The 15,985-nt window shown below is 43.5% G+C and overlaps 1 protein-coding gene across 1 annotated transcript in view; it reads left to right on the forward strand.

Annotated features, from left to right (window-relative positions):
* The window catches only part of LOC120566591 (choline transporter-like protein 1), a gene marked incomplete in the record, with an annotated part of 29,569 nt that extends 25,298 nt beyond the window's left edge, over positions 1-4,271 (forward strand). Inside the window, 4 exon segments of the mRNA XM_039813107.1 lie at positions 757-913; positions 1,624-1,707; positions 2,686-2,847; positions 4,257-4,271. Of these exon segments, the coding sequence (XP_039669041.1) occupies positions 757-913; positions 1,624-1,707; positions 2,686-2,847; positions 4,257-4,271 (418 nt within the window).
* Positions 4,272-15,985: the final 11,714 nt, after the last annotated feature.

Consider the following 15,985-nt stretch of genomic DNA (forward strand, 5'->3'; position numbering starts at 1 on the left):
CTGATTATTTACATGGAGTCTGGTGGAGATATGCTGGCTCTATACACGCTAAAAGTCCTGATTATTTACATGGAGTCTGGTGGAGATATGCTGGCTCTATACACGCTAAAAGTCCTGATTATTTACATGGAGTCTAGTGGAGATATGCTGGCTCTATACACGCTAAAAGTCCTGATTATTTACATGGAGTCTGGTGGAGATATGCTGGCTCTATACACGCTTAAAAGTCCTGATTATTTACATGGAGTCTGGTGGAGATATGCTGGCTCTATACACGCTAAAAGTCTTGATTATTTACATGGAGTCTGGTGGAGATATGCTGGCTCTATACACGCTAAAAGTCCTGATTATTTACATGGAGTCTGGTGGAGATATGCTGGCTCTATACACGCTAAAAGTCCTGATTATTTACATGGAGTCTGTGGAGATATGCTGACTCTATAAACGCTTAAAAGTCCTGATTATTTACATGGAGTCTGGTGGAGATATGCTGGCTCTATACACGCTAAAAGTCCTGATTATTTACATGGAGTCTGGTGGAGATATGCTGGCTCTATACACGCTAAAAGTCCTGATTATTTACATGGAGTCTGGTAGACTTTGGTGATGGTGATTTCGGGGCTGTTTCATGTTAAACTAAAAGGATCTTACTCTTTAACTAAAAGGTCTATCTCTGTAGGGATCCATCCCATAATGTCGTCATAATAATCTGGTTGTAAAGTACAGAAGTTACCGTTACCGTGGACTCTGTTTCAGGGATAAGAACCGTCTCCCGGTGACTCCCATCCTGTCGTCGGTGCTGCGGCTGGTCCGGTATCACCTAGGAACCGTTGCTAAGGGAGCCTTCATCATCACGCTGGTCAAGATCCCCCGACTCATCCTCATGTACCTGCACAACCAGCTCAAAGGAAAGGTACACAACTTATCACACAGCTGATGAACTCTGCTGCAGCTCTGTAGGATAACTGAAAACATGTCTCTGATCAGGAGAACACCTGCGCTCGCTGTCTGTCTCTCTAACCTGTCTGTCTGCTGAAGACCTGTATCTGCTGTCTGTCTCTCTAACCTGTCTGTCTGCTGAAGACCTGTATCTGTGGTCTGTCTCTCTAACCTGTCTGTCTCTCTAACCTGTCTGTCTCTTAACATGTCTGTCTCTGTGATCAGGAGAACACTCCGCTGTCTGTCTCTCTAACCTGTCTGTCTGCTGAAGACCTGTATCTGCTGTCTGTCTCTCTAACCTGTCTGTCTGCTGAAGACCTGTATCTGTGGTCTGTCTCTCTAACCTGTCTGTCTCTCTAACCTGTCTGTCTGCTCTCTCTAACCTGTCTGCTCTCTCTAACCTGTCTGTCTCTCTGTGATCAGGAGAACGCCTGCGCTCGCTGTCTGCTGAAGACCTGTATCTGCTGTCTGTCTCTCTAACCTGTCTGCTCTCTCTAACCTGTCTGTCTCTCTAACATGTCTGTCTCTCTGTGATCAGGAGAACGCCTGCGCTCGCTGTCTGCTGAAGACCTGTATCTGCTGTCTGTCTCTCTAACCTGTCTGTCTCTCTAACCGGGTCTGTCTGCTCTCTCTCTAACCTGTCTGTCTGCTCTCTCTCTAACCTGTCTGTCTCTCTGTGATCAGGAGAACGCCTGCGCTCGCTGTCTGCTGAAGACCTGTATCTGCTGTCTGTGGTGTTTGGAGAAGTGCCTCAACTATCTCAATCAGGTATTACCTGTCTCTCTCTCTAACCTATCTGTCTCGCTCTCTAACCCATCTGTCTCTGTCTCTCTGTCTCTCTAACCTCTCTCTCTCTCTCTAACTTGTCTCTCTCTCTAACCTGTCTCTCTCTCTACCTGTCTGTATCTCTTACCTTTCTGTCTCTCTAACCTGTCTCTCTCTCTACCTGTCTGTCTCTCTTACCTGTTTGTCTCTCTCTAACTTGTCTCTCTCTCTAACTTGTCTCTCTCTCTAACCTGTCTCTCTCTCTACCTGTCTGTCTCTCTTACCTCTCTCTAACCTGTCTCTCTCTCTACCTGTCTGTCTCTCTTACCTGTTTGTCTCTCTCTAACTTGTCTCTCTCTCTAACTTGTCTCTCTCTCTAACCTGTCTGTCTCTCTCTAACCTGTCTCTCTCTCCCTACCTGTCTCTCTCTCTCTCACCTGTCTGTCTCTCTCTCTACCTATCTCTCTAACCTGTCTCTCTCTCTAACCTGTCTCTCTCTCTAACCTGTCTCTCTCTGCCTCTCTTTAACCTGTCTCTCTCTCTAACCTGTCTGTGTTTCTCTAACCTGTCTGTCTCTCTATCTACCTGTCTCTCTGTCTAACCTGTCTCTCTCTCTCTCTCTCTACCTGTCTGTCTCTCTCTAACTTGTCTCTCTCTCTCTCTCTCTAACCTGTCTCTCTCTACCTGTCTGTCTCTCTCTAACTTGTCTCTCTCTCTCTCTCTAACCTGTCTCTCTCTCTCTCTAACCTCTCTCTACCTGTCTGTCTCTAACCCGTCTGTCTCTCTAACCTGTCTCTCTCTCTCTAACCTCTCTCTCTCTACCTGTCTCTCTCTCTAACCTCTCTCTCCCTATCTGTCTCTCTCTCTAACCTGTCTCTCTCTCTCTCTCTCTAACCTCTCTCTCTCTACCTATTTCTCTCTCTAACCTCTCTGTCTCTACCTGTCTCTCTCTAACCTGTCTGTCTCTCTGTTATTACCCAGAATGCCTATGCAGCGACAGCTATCAACAGCACCAGTTTCTGTACGTCAGCGCATGCATGCCTGGATCCCATGAGAACCCTCAGCATCCCACACCATCAACGCTATCGAGACTCTGTCCTCTCTCCCTGGGGAAGGCCGTCTCCTCGGCCCCTCCTGGGGGCAGTCTCATCATATATATATATATAAATATATATATATATATATATATATATATATATATATATATATATATATATATAATATATATATATATATATATATATATATATATATATAACTTTTTTTCCAAAAAAGTCCAAAAAAAAAGACCTATTTCTAAAATTTTTTGTGTGTGGTTTGTCTCTGTGTGTGTGTGTGTGTGTGTGTGTGTGTCTGTGTGTGTCTCTTGTGTGTTGGTGTGGTCTCTGTGTGTGTGTGTCTCTGTGTTGTGTGTGTCTCTGTGTGTGTGTGTGTGTGTGTCCTGTGTGCCTGTGTGTGTCTCTGTTGCTCTCTGTGTGTGTCTCTGTGTGTGTGTGTGTGTGTGTGTGTGTGTCTCCTGTGTGTCCGTGTGTGTGTCTCTGTGTGTGTGTGTCTGTGTGTCTCTGTGTGTGTGTGTGTGTGTCTCTTGTGTGTGTCTGTGTGTGTGTGTCTCTGTGTGTGTGTGTGTGTGTGTTGTTGTGTGTTTCTGTGTGGTGTGGTTCCTGTGTGTGTCTCTGTGTGTGTCTGTGTGTTGGTTCCTTGTGTGTTGTGTGTGTGTGTTGTGTGTGTGTGTGTGTGTGTTCTGTGTGTTGTTTGTGTTGTTTGTTCCTGTGTGTGTGCTTGTTTGTTTGGGTGTTCTGTGTGTGTGTCTGTGTGTGTTGTACTCTGTGTGTGGCTGTGTGTGTGTGTGTGTGTGTGTGTCTGTGTGTGTCCTGTGTGTGTGTGTCTCCTGTGTGTGTTCTGTGTGTGTTGTGTGTGTCTGTGTGTGTGTCTCTGTGTGTGTCTGTGTGTGTGCTCTGTGTGTGTGTTTTCCTGTGTGTGTCTCTGTGTGTGCTGTGTGTGTGTCCTGTGTGTGCTGTGTGTGTGCTGTGTGTGGTTTTCTGTGTGTGTTTGTGTGTGGTGTGTTGTGTGTGTGTGTGTGTGTGTGTGTGTGTGTTTTTGTGTGTGTGTGTGTGTGTGTGTCCTAATCCTAGAGTTTGTGCGCGGCATGGTCATCGTGTCCTACGTCGACTTCCAACAGCGGCAGGCGGTGGGCAGGCCTATATATCTAACCCTGACCTGTCATGGTGGACAGGAACCTATATATATTAACCCTGACCTGTCATGGTGGGACAGGGAACCTATATATACAACCCGACCTGTCATGGTGGGACAGGAACCTATATATCTTAACCCTGACCTGTCATGGTGGGACAGGAACCTATATATCTTAACCCTGACCTGTCATGGTGGGACAGAACCTATATATCTAACCCTGACCTGTCATGGTGGGACAGGAACCTATATCTAAACCCTGGACCTGTCAGTGGGGGACAGGAACCTATATATCTAACCCTGACCTGTCATGGTGGACAGGAACCTATACTTAACCCTGACCTGTCATGGTGGGACAGGAACCTATATCTTAACCCTGACTGTCGTGGTGGACAGGAACCTATATATCTTAACCCTGACCTGCATGGTGGGACAGGAACCTATATATCTTAACCCTGACCTGCATGGTGGGACAGGAACCTATATATCTTAACCCTGACCTGTCATGGTGGGACAGGAACCTATATATCTTAACCCTGACCTGTCATGGTGGGACAGGAACCTATATATCTTAACCCTGACCTGTCATGGTGGGACAGGAACCTATATATCTTAACCCTGACCTGTCATGGTGGGACAGGAACCTATATATCTTAACCCTGACCTGTCATGGTGGGACAGGAACCTATATATCTTAACCCTGACCTGTCATGGTGGGACAGGAACCTATATATCTTAACCCTGACCTGTCATGGTGGGACAGGAACCTATATATCTTAACCCTGACCTGTCATGGTGGGACAGGAACCTATATATCTTAACCCTGACCTGTCATGGTGGGACAGGAACCTATATATCTTAACCCTGACCTGTCATGGTGGGACAGGAACCTATATATCTTAACCCTGACCTGTCATGGTGGGACAGGAACCTATATATCTTAACCCTGACCTTGTCATGGTGGGAAGGAACCTATATATCTTAACTGACTGCATGGTGGGACAGGAACTATATATCTACCTACCGTCATGGTGGGACAGGAACCTATTATCTTAACCCAACCTGCATGGTGGACAGGAACAAAAAACCCAGGTACAGTGGAGAACTATATATCTTAACCCTGACCTGTCATGGTGGGACAGGAACCTATATATCTTAACCCTGACCTGTCATGGTGGGACAGGAACCTATATATCTTAACCCCCTGTCATGGCGGGTGGGACAGGAACCTATATATCTTAACCCTGACCTGTCATGGTGGGACAGGAACCTACCTATATCTTAACCCTGACCTGTCTCATGGTGGGACAGGAACCTATATATCTTAACCCTGACCTGTCATGGTGGGACAGGAACCTATATATCTTAACCCTGACCTGTCATGGTGGGACAGGAACCTATATATCTTAACCCTGACCTGTCATGGTGGGACAGGAACCTATATATCTTAACCCTGACCTGTCATGGTGGGACAGGGAACCTATATATCTTAACCCTGACCTGTCATGGTGGGACAGGAACCTATATATCTTAACCCTGACCTGTCATGGTGGGACAGGAACCTATATATCTTAACCCTGACCTGTCATGGTGGGACAGGAACCTATATATCTTAACCCTGACCTGTCATGGTGGGACAGGAACCTATATATCTTAACCCTGACCTGTCATGGTGGGACAGGAACCTATATATCTTAACCCTGACCTGTCATGGTGGGACAGGAACCTATATATCTTAACCCTGACCTGTCATGGTGGGACAGGAACCTATATATATTAACCCTGACCTGTCATGGTGGGACAGGAACCTATATATCTTAACCCTGACCTGTCATGGTGGGACAGGAACCTATATATCTTAACCCTAACCTGTCATGGTGGGACAGGAACCTATATATCTTAACCCTGACCTGTCATGGTGGGACAGGAACCACACACACACACACATATATACACACACACACACACAGAGACAGACACACACACTGAGAAACACACATATATATATATATATATTATATAATATACACTCACCTAAAGGATTATTAGGAACACCTGTAAGATTTCTCGTTATACAGTGCCTTGCGAAAGTATTCGGCCCCCTTGAACTTTTCGGCCTTTTGCCACATGTCAGGCCTCAAACATAAAGATATAAAACTGTAATTTTTTGTGAAGAATCAACAACAAGTGGGACACAATCATGAAGTGGAACAAAATTTATTGGATATTTCAAACCTTTTAAACAAATAAAAACTGAAATATTGGGTGCAAAATTATTCAGCCCCTTAAGTTAATACTTTGTAAGCGCCACCTTTTGCTGCATTACAGCTGTAAGTGGCTTGGGGTATGTCTCTATCAGTTTTGCACATCGAGAGACTGACATTTTTGCCCATTCCTCCTTGCAAAACAGCTCGGAGCTCAGTGAGGTTGGATGGAGAGCGTTTGTAAACAGCAGTTTTCAGTTCTTTCCACAGATTCTCGATTGGATTCAGGTCTGGACTTTGACTTGGCCATTCTAACACCTGGATATGTTTATTTGTGAACCATTCCATTGTAGATTTTGCTTTATGTTTTGGATCATTGTCTTGTTGGAAGACAAATCTCCGGTCCCAGTCTCAGGTCTTTTGCAGACTCCATCAGGTTTTCTTCCAGAATGGTCCTGTATTTGGCTCCATCCTATCTTCCCATCAATTTTAACCATCTTCCCTGTCCCTGCTGAAGAAAAAGCAGGCCCAAACCATGATGCTGCCACCACCATGTTTGACAGTGGGGATGGTGTGTTCAGGGTGATGAGCCGTGTTGCTTTTACGCCAAACATAACGTTTTGCATTGTTGCCAAAAGTTCGTTTTTGGTTTCATCTGACCAGAGCACCTTCTTCCACATGTTTGGTGTGTGTCTCCGGGGTGGCTTGTGGCAAACTTTAAACCACTTTTATGGATATCTTTAAGAAATGGCTTTCTTCTTGCCACTCTTCCATAAAGGCCAGATTTGTGCAGTATACGACTGATTGTTGTCCTATGGACAGAGTCTCCCACCTCAGCTGTAGATCTCTGCAGTTCATCCAGAGTGATCATGGGCCTCTTGGCTGCATCTCTGATCAGTCTTCTCATTGTATGAGCTGAAAGTTTAGAGGGACGGCCGGGTCTTCGTAGATTTGTAGTGGTCTGATACTCCTTCCATTTCAATATTATCGCTTGCACAGTGCTCCTTGGGATGTTTAAAGCTTGGGAAATCTTTTGTATCCAAACTGCCAGTTAACTTCTCCACAACAGTATCTCGGACCTGCCTGGTGTGTTCCCTTGTTCTTCATGATGCTCTCTGCCTTTACACGGACCTCTGACACTATCACAGAGCAGGTGCATTTATACGGAGACTTGATTACACACAGCTGGATTCTATTATCATCATTGTCATTAGTCATTTAGGTCAACATTGGATCATTCAGAGATCCTCACTGAACTTCTGAGAGAGTTTGCTGCACTGAAAGTAAAGGGGCTGAATAATTTGGCCTTCCACTTTTTCAGTTTTTTATTTGTTAAAAACGTTTGAAATAGCCAATGAATTTCGTTCCACTTCATAATTGGGACCCACTTGTTGTTGATTCTTCACAAAAAATTACAGTTTTATATCTTTATGTTTGAGGCCTGAAATGTAGTGTGCAAAAGGTCGAAACGTTCAAGGGGGCAATTACTTTCGCAAGGCACTGTATATATTATCTAATCAACCAATCACAGGGCAGCTGCTTCAATGCATGTAGGTCTAGACTATCTCCTGTATTTAGGGGTGTGGTCCAGGTCTAGACTATCTCCTGTATTTAGGGGTGTGGTCCAGGTCTAGACTATCTCCTGTATTTAGGGGTGTGGTCCAGGACTAGACTATCTCCTGTATTTAGGGGTGTAGTCCAGGTCTAGACTATCTCCTGTATTTAGGGGTGTAGTCCAGGTCTAGATTATCTCCCTGTATTTAGGGGTGTAGTCCAGGTCTAGACTATCTCCTGTATTTAGGGGTGTAGTCCAGGTCTAGACTATCTCCTGTATTTAGGGTGTAGTCCAGGTCTAGACTATCTCCTTATTTAGGGGTGTAGTCCAGGTCTAGACTATCTCCTGTATTTAGGGGTGTAGTCAGGTCTAGACTATCTCCTGTATTTAGGGTGTAGTCCAGGTCTAGACTATCTCCTGTATTTAGGGGTGTAGTCCAGGTCTAGACTATCTCCTGTATTTAGGGGTGTAGTCCAGGTCTAGATTATCTGTTCTGTAAAGTGTGAAGGAACCCATCGGTTCTGTAAAGTGTGAAAGAACGTATCGGTTCTGTAACCCATCGGTTCTGTAAAGTGTGAAGCATATGGTTTTATTTCTTAAGGTGCATAACAGTGACTAACGATTGCATCCAAACGTTGGTCACTGTTACCTTAAGAAATAAAACCATCAAGTAAGAAGACATCTGTGTTGCACCGGCAATGTTTTGCTGTTTTAACATGCAACTTATATTGCAGCCGAGTGCAGTAACGCACAAGTCTCTTTTGGAACAGATTTTATTCTTTAGCTATCAGGAAGTGCTCTCATGGTGAGACAGAAAAATATATATATATATATATATATATATATATATACATACATACATACATACATACATACATACATACATAACATACATACAATACATACATATATATATAAATACATTATAGTACACGTTCCTCATTCAATGAGTTTCCCTTTTATTTATGAATGAACACATATGGAATTATGTACTTAACAAAAAAGAGTGAAATAACTAAAAATTTTATTTTTAGTAGCCACCCTTTGCTTTTTTATTAATAAGGGAAAAAACTTCCACTAATGAACCCTGACAAAGCACACCTGTGAAGGTAAAACCATTTCAGGTGACTACCTCATGAAGCTCATTGAGAGAACACCAAGGGTTTGCAGAGTTATCAAAAAAAGCAAAGGGTGGCTACTTTGAAGAATCTAAAATATAAGACATGTTTTCAGTTATTTCACACTTTTTTGTTAAGTACATAATTCCATATGTGTTCATTCATAGTTTTGATGCCTTCAGTGAGAATCTACAATGTAAATAGTCATGAAAATAAAAAGGAAACGCATTGAATGAGAAGGTGTGTCCAAACTTTTGGCCTGTACTGGTGGGTATATATATATATATATATATATATATATATATATATATATATATATATATATATATATATATATATATATATTATAACCGTAACAAACTGACACAAACTGTTGATAACCACATCTTTATCTCTCTCGGTGGGAACACTGAGCCCCTAGTTTAATAACGTGAGCTTTCAGCTGAGGTTCTTCTGTTTTAACTTCAGGAAATGACATCCCAACGAGCCCCAGTAAGCAGAGTTCAGCCTCCCGCTGCAAGGCATTGTGGGAGTTAACCTGTCGCTGTTTGTCTGCAGGAGTTTGTGGAGAGCAGCCGGCGGTTGGGGCGCGCGGCGGAGCGCGGGCGTAGCCGCGTGAAGGAGGCCGCGGCGGTCTCGGTCTCGGTGTCGGGGGGGGCCGAGATGAAGCCCATGGTGAGTGACCGCGGCGTGGAGCCGGTGGGGGCGGGGCTGGACGGCGGCGGCGGGGAGTGGGAGGAGCTTCAGGAGTTCCAGGTGTACTACCTGCTGCTGGGCGTGGTGCTGGACTGGGCGCTGACCCCGCCCGGCGACGGGGGGGGCTTGGTGCTCTGTCTCAGCGAGGACGTGGTGCTCTTCCTCTGCGTCTACCTGCCCACCTCCACGCTCTTCCTGTTCGCCAGCCTGCTGCACACGCCAAGCCCCGCCCCTGCCACGCACAGCACCCAATCAGCAGCCGCCACCGCCGCAAGCTGACACGCAGAGACACCTAACACATGCTAACTGAAGCACAGAGACCTCTAACGCATGCTAACTGAAGCACAGAGACCTCTAACGCATGCTAACTGAAGCACAGAGACCTCTAACGCATGCTAACTGAAGCACAGAGACCTCTAACGCATGCTAACTGAAGCACAGAGACCTCTAACGCATGCTAACTGAAGCACAGAGACCTCTAACGCATGCTAACTGAAGCACAGAGACCTCTAACGCATGCTAACTGAAGCACAGAGACCTCTAACGTATGCTAACTGAAGCACAGAGACCTCTAACGCATGCTAACTGAAGCACAGAGACTCCTAACGATGCTAACTGAAGCACAGAGACTCCTAACGCATGCTAACTGAAGCACAGAGACCCTTAACGATGCTAACTGAAGCACAGAGACCTCTAACGCAAGCTAACTGAAGCACAGAGACCCCTAACGCATGCTAACTGAAGCACAGAGACCTCTAACGCATGCTAACTGAAGCACAGAGACCTCTAACGCATGCTAACTGAAGCACAGAGACCTCTAACGCATGCTAACTGAAGCACAGAGACCTCTAACGCATGCTAACTGAAGCACAGAGACCTCTAACGCATGCTAACTGAAGCACAGAGACCTCTAACGCATGCTAACTGAAGCACAGAGACCCCTAACGCATGCTAACTCAAGCACAGAGACCTCTAACGCATGCTAACTCAAGCACAGAGACCTCTAGCACAGAGACCTCTAACGCATGCTAACTCAAGCACAGAGACCTCTAACACATAAGTCTGAGATCAGATGAAAAACCTCTTGATTCCAGAGTCAAGGACTACAGCACTGGTGCTAACAGATGCATGCTAACAGATGCATTACCCTTCTTCATCATCATCATCATCATCATCATCACGTTGCTTCTTCCTCATCGTCTGTTGACTTTCTGTTTATTTGTAATTTATTTTTTACTTTTGTATGTTTTATATTTAAAAAGTATTTTAAAGTTTTCAAGTGTTTGTATTTTGTCACCGTGGTGCTTTCAGGGACTCAGCAGATAATCAGAGAACTCAGCTTCACCGCGGTGCTTTCAGGGACTCAGCAGATAATCAGAGAACTCAGCTTCACCGCGGTGCTTTCAGGGACTCAGCAGATAATCAGAGAACTCAGCTTCACCGCGGTGCTTTCAGGGACTCGGCAGATAATCGGAGAACTCAGCTTTAGATTACATATAATACTATGAAGCTGAGGTCATCTGCTGGGTCCTAAACCCCTCAGACCTGAAGTCATGGAGCGAGTCTAACATTAAAAACACATTCTGGATCCTTAAACTGGACTCTTTATTTATCAGTAGAAGAAGAAGTAGAAACGTCCCGTAGGCATACACAGTATATAAAATATAGGATATAAACTGGACCAGCAGACCCCGAGTCTCTGTACGAGACCAGTGAAGGATGTTAGAAGTCTCTTTCCCGGTGCTGGCTGAGCGTTACTGAGCAGCCTCCAACTGAGCTTGAAGACGTAGATGTGACGTGAGCAACCTGTCTGAAAGTGTGAAGTCTTCTGGTAGCTGTGCCGAGAGAAATCTCAATCATTCCCAATCTTACAGAGACGGAGAGCGTAGGTATATGTAAGGAGATAACATAGGTACAGGCTAATTACTGATCACTAACATGCTAGTTAACATTAGTCATTACTGATCACTAACATGCTAGTTAACATTAGTCATTACTGATCACTAACATGCTAGTTAACATTAGTCATTACTGATCACTAACATGCTAGTTAACATTAGTCATTACTGATCACTAACATGCTAGTTAACATTAGTCATTACTGATCACTAACATGCTAGTTAACATTAGTAATTACTGATCACTAACATGCTAGTTAACATTAGTAATTACTGATCACTAACATGCTAGTTAACATTAGTAATTACTGATCACTAACATGCTAGTTAACATTAGTAATTACTGATCACTAACATGCTAGTTAACATTAGTCATTACTGATCACTAACATGCTAGTTAACATTAGTAATTACTGATCACTAACATGCTAGTTAACATTAGTAATTACTGATCACTAACATGCTAGTTAACATTAGTCATTACTGATCACTAACATGCTAGTTAACATTAGTCATTACTGATCACTAACATGCTAGTTAACATTAGTCATTAAACCTAAACAGATAATGGAAGTCCAAACTGCCTGTGAGCTTCTCCTGTACTATACGGTAATTCCTCTACTGTGTGACAGTAAGTCTCGTGGTTATGACCCAATCGTTAGCCTATTGTTATAAAAGCGTCTGCTACGGAGCCATAACGTGAGCTACAAGGTAATGGAGCCTTTTATACATTGTCGTGTTTCTTTAGAAATAAACAACGGACAAATAGAGTCTTTAAACGCTTCAGATGTAAAGTTATTCTCTGTCAGAGTGACGTCAGAATGAATGGGAGTCAATGGGATGCTAACGGGAGGTGATGGCTCGGTAGCATCAGAATGGAGCCATAGGAGGTTCTGGTTCTGAAGAGAAGCTTACCCCCCTGGCCCGTAGGTCTTAAACTGGACTCTTTATTAAACAGAAGAAGAATAAGTAGAAATGTTACTGAGAGATTTTTACTGGCTGGTAGAAGCCATCTCGTTCGGTTTGGGCCTTTTTAACGACGTTTTTGGAGGGTTTTTTGTTTACTTTTTTATTCAAAGTTTTCTGTTTTGACTTTTTTTAGATTTGTTGGGACTGAAACACTAAACCAGAGCCACCGAGAGATTTCAGTAGTTTTTAAACTTTCTTATTAACTTTTGCTGTAACTAACCTTCTTGTTTGAGACCCTTAACAACCAGAGCTGGCCGATAGGGAAGATTTATTAGACTTCTGCAGTTTTTAGAGTTTATCGACGTCACATGGTTTTCACTTTGTCTCCATGGCAATGGGAAATGAAAACTATAAATTATAGAACTTATAAAACTGATTAACCCTTGTGTTGTCTTTTAAATGAGAAATCTGGGTTTCTTGTAGTACCTGATCTGGCTTCACAACAACAGAAGATAGGCGCTCTACTTTCACTGACTTCTGGGTGTTTTATAGAAAGAATTAGCATTTAAAATTACACACACAGTACAGGCCAAAAGTCTGGACACACCTTCTCATTCAATGTGTTTCTTTATTTTCATGACTATTTACATTGTAGATTCTCACTGAAGGCATCAAAACTATGAATGAACACATATGGAATTATGTACTTAACAAAAAAGTGTTAAATACCTGAAAACATGTCTTATATTTTAGATTCTTCAAAGTAGCCACCCTTTGCTTTTTTTGATAACTCACGGGCCAGGGGGGTAAGCTTCTCTTCAGAACCAGAACCTCCTATGGCGCCATTCTGATGCTACCGAGCCATCTCCTCCCGTTAGCATCACCTCCCATTTTTGATACCTCTGCAAACCCTTGGTGTTCTCTCAATGAGCTTCATGAGGTAGTCACCTGAAATGGTTTTACCTTCACAGGTGTGCTTTGTCAGGGTTCATTAGTGGAAGTTTTTCCCTTATTAATAGAAAAGCAAAGAGAGAGAGAGAGCGAGCGCAAATTACCGGTGTCCCTAAATAAGCTCCGCCCTCACCAGGGCCATGACATCACACCCATTACATCAGCAAAGATAAATCTATTTGTGAAAGAAAATGTAATTTATACATTGAAGATAAGCTTACTAACCCTAATCTGGTGGCCATACAGTTAAGCTTCAGGATCCACTGACATTCATTTCCATCCATGCAGCCCAGTTAATGTAGAGTAGACGTAGTAGGGGGGTCCCTAGTCTGTCCCTCTTTTAGCTAAGGGGTCCTGAGAAGAGCCTGACTTAGACCATCACCGAAACAATGTCCTCAAGATCCCCGATCGGTGGTCGAATAGACAACACAAGGGTTACTGAGATAATAGAAGGACCTTTGGTCTGGTTTGGTGGAAACATGACTTCAGAGTTCCTAACATTCCTCCCGGCTGACTGACTACCCATAATGCTTCACTTTCACCTCCATCTCCACTAGGGTTGGGTATCGTTTGGTTTTTTTTTCGATTCCGGTGCTAAATCAATACTTTTAAAACGGTGCCGGTGCCTAAACGGTGCCTGAACCGGTACTTTTTAATAAAGTTTAAAAAAAAAGAAGGAAAAACAAAATAAGGGTAGTAAACAACAGTCAGTGACTTGTTTATTGCTAAGGACATGGTCAAAATTAAAGATTTATAATAATGTAATAACTATAACAATAACAATAACTTATTTCACCAGTAAATTGCTGTTGAACCCCAGATGGGAAAAGGGTATTTTACAATTACTGTGAATGCACCACGAGGCTACCTGTTTTAAGTGAATCTGCGTTGTTTAATTCCGACGACGGCAGCTGCAAGTGAACGCACCGTCTGTGTTGTTTAATTCCTACAACGGCAGCTGCAAGTGAACGCACCGTCTGTGTTGTTTAATTCCGACAACGGCAGCTGCAAGTGAACGCACCGTCTGTGTTGTTTAATTCCGACCATATAAACATAGTACTACTAGTACTACTAGTACTACTACTGTATATCTATGAACAGCTGCTGCTGCGCTGACTGTTACATCCTGTTGAAGTCCTCCACAGTGAAATACAGTCGCACTTTACACTGTTTAACGTTAGCTGTCAGCATTTTACCGCTGTTTAATCCAGCTGCTAGCTAAAGGTAGGCTAACGTTACATGCTGTCAGGTGTAGTGTAAAGTCAAGCACCGAAATGAGGCACCGAAACTTTCGTTCTTATTCGGTCTCGTTACTACCGTTTACGTCGGCACCGGTTCCCTATTGGCACCGAGTTTCGGTACCCAACCCTAGTCTCCACCCCCCCCCAACTCGCCGTTCTGTGTGTTTGACCAGGAGGAAGGTTTTAACCACGCGGCTGCGTTTTCTGTTTCCTGTTTCCTGTTCCAGGCTCCGGGGACGAGTTCTGCTTGACCAAAATCAGCCGTTTGGGACTAAAGAGACATTCCAGAAGTTTATTTTTACCAACGTGTAACATGTTTACTATGGTTTCACTCCAGGGAGAACGATATTTTAATAAGAAACTGTAAAAACGTAACAATGTAACGAAGCACTTTATATATCGAAGCAGATTTTAAAACCCGCTGATGCATTTTTTTGTCCTTTTTTATATAAACAAAACTCATCGCTCACCAAGTTTTTCTTTTTAATTTTTTTTTTACAATGAGAAGAAACAAAGTCGGACTGGACGCCATGTTGGATCAAGAATCTGTGCACAGGTGAAAGCTGCTCCACCTCTGATTGGTGGAACAGAGACTGGGGGGGGGGGGACAAAGGTTTCATCTGATTGGACGCTTTTGCTGATTACAGACTCAGATTATTATTCTAAAAGTCTGACAAAATTATGGGATGGATCCCTACAGAGATAGACCTTTTACTTAAAGAGTAAGATCCTTTTAGTTTAACATGAAACAGCCCCGAAATCACCATCACCAAACTCCACCAGACTCCATGTAAATAATCAGGACTTTTAGCGTGTATAGAGCCAGCATATTTCCACCAGACTCCATGTAAATAATCAGGACTTTTAGCGTGTATAGAGCCAGCATATCTCCACCAGACTCCATGTAAATAATCAGGACTTTTAGTGTGCATAGAGCCAGCATATCTCCACCAGACTCCATGTAAATAATCAGGACTTTTAGTGTGCATAGAGCCAGCATATCTCCACCAGACTCCATGTAAATAATCAGGACTTTTAGCGTGTATAGAGCCAGCATATTTCCACCAGACTCCATGTAAATAATCAGGACTTTTAGCGTGTATAGAGACAGCATATCTCCACCAGACTCCATGTAAATAATCAGGACTTTTAGCGTGTATAGAGACAGCATATCTCCACCAGACTCCATGTAAATAATCAGGACTTTTAGTGTGCATAGAGCCAGCATATCTCCACCAGACTCCATGTAAATAATCAGGACTTTTAGCGTGCATAGAGCCAGCATATCTCCACCAGACTCCATGTAAATAATCAGGACTTTTAGCGTGCATAGAGCCAGCATATGTCCACCAGACTCCATGTAAATAATCAGGACTTTTAGCGTGCATAGAGCCAGCATATCTCCACCAGACTCCATGTAAATAATCAGGACTTTTAGCGTGTATAGAGCCAGCATATCTCCACATGTAAATGGGTGAATTAAGGGTTTATTTCAACCAAACCAGAGTGGTGATTG

This window comes from Perca fluviatilis, chromosome 10 (assembly GCF_010015445.1).
Source record: "Perca fluviatilis chromosome 10, GENO_Pfluv_1.0, whole genome shotgun sequence".
Classification (NCBI taxonomy): domain Eukaryota; kingdom Metazoa; phylum Chordata; class Actinopteri; order Perciformes; family Percidae; genus Perca; species Perca fluviatilis.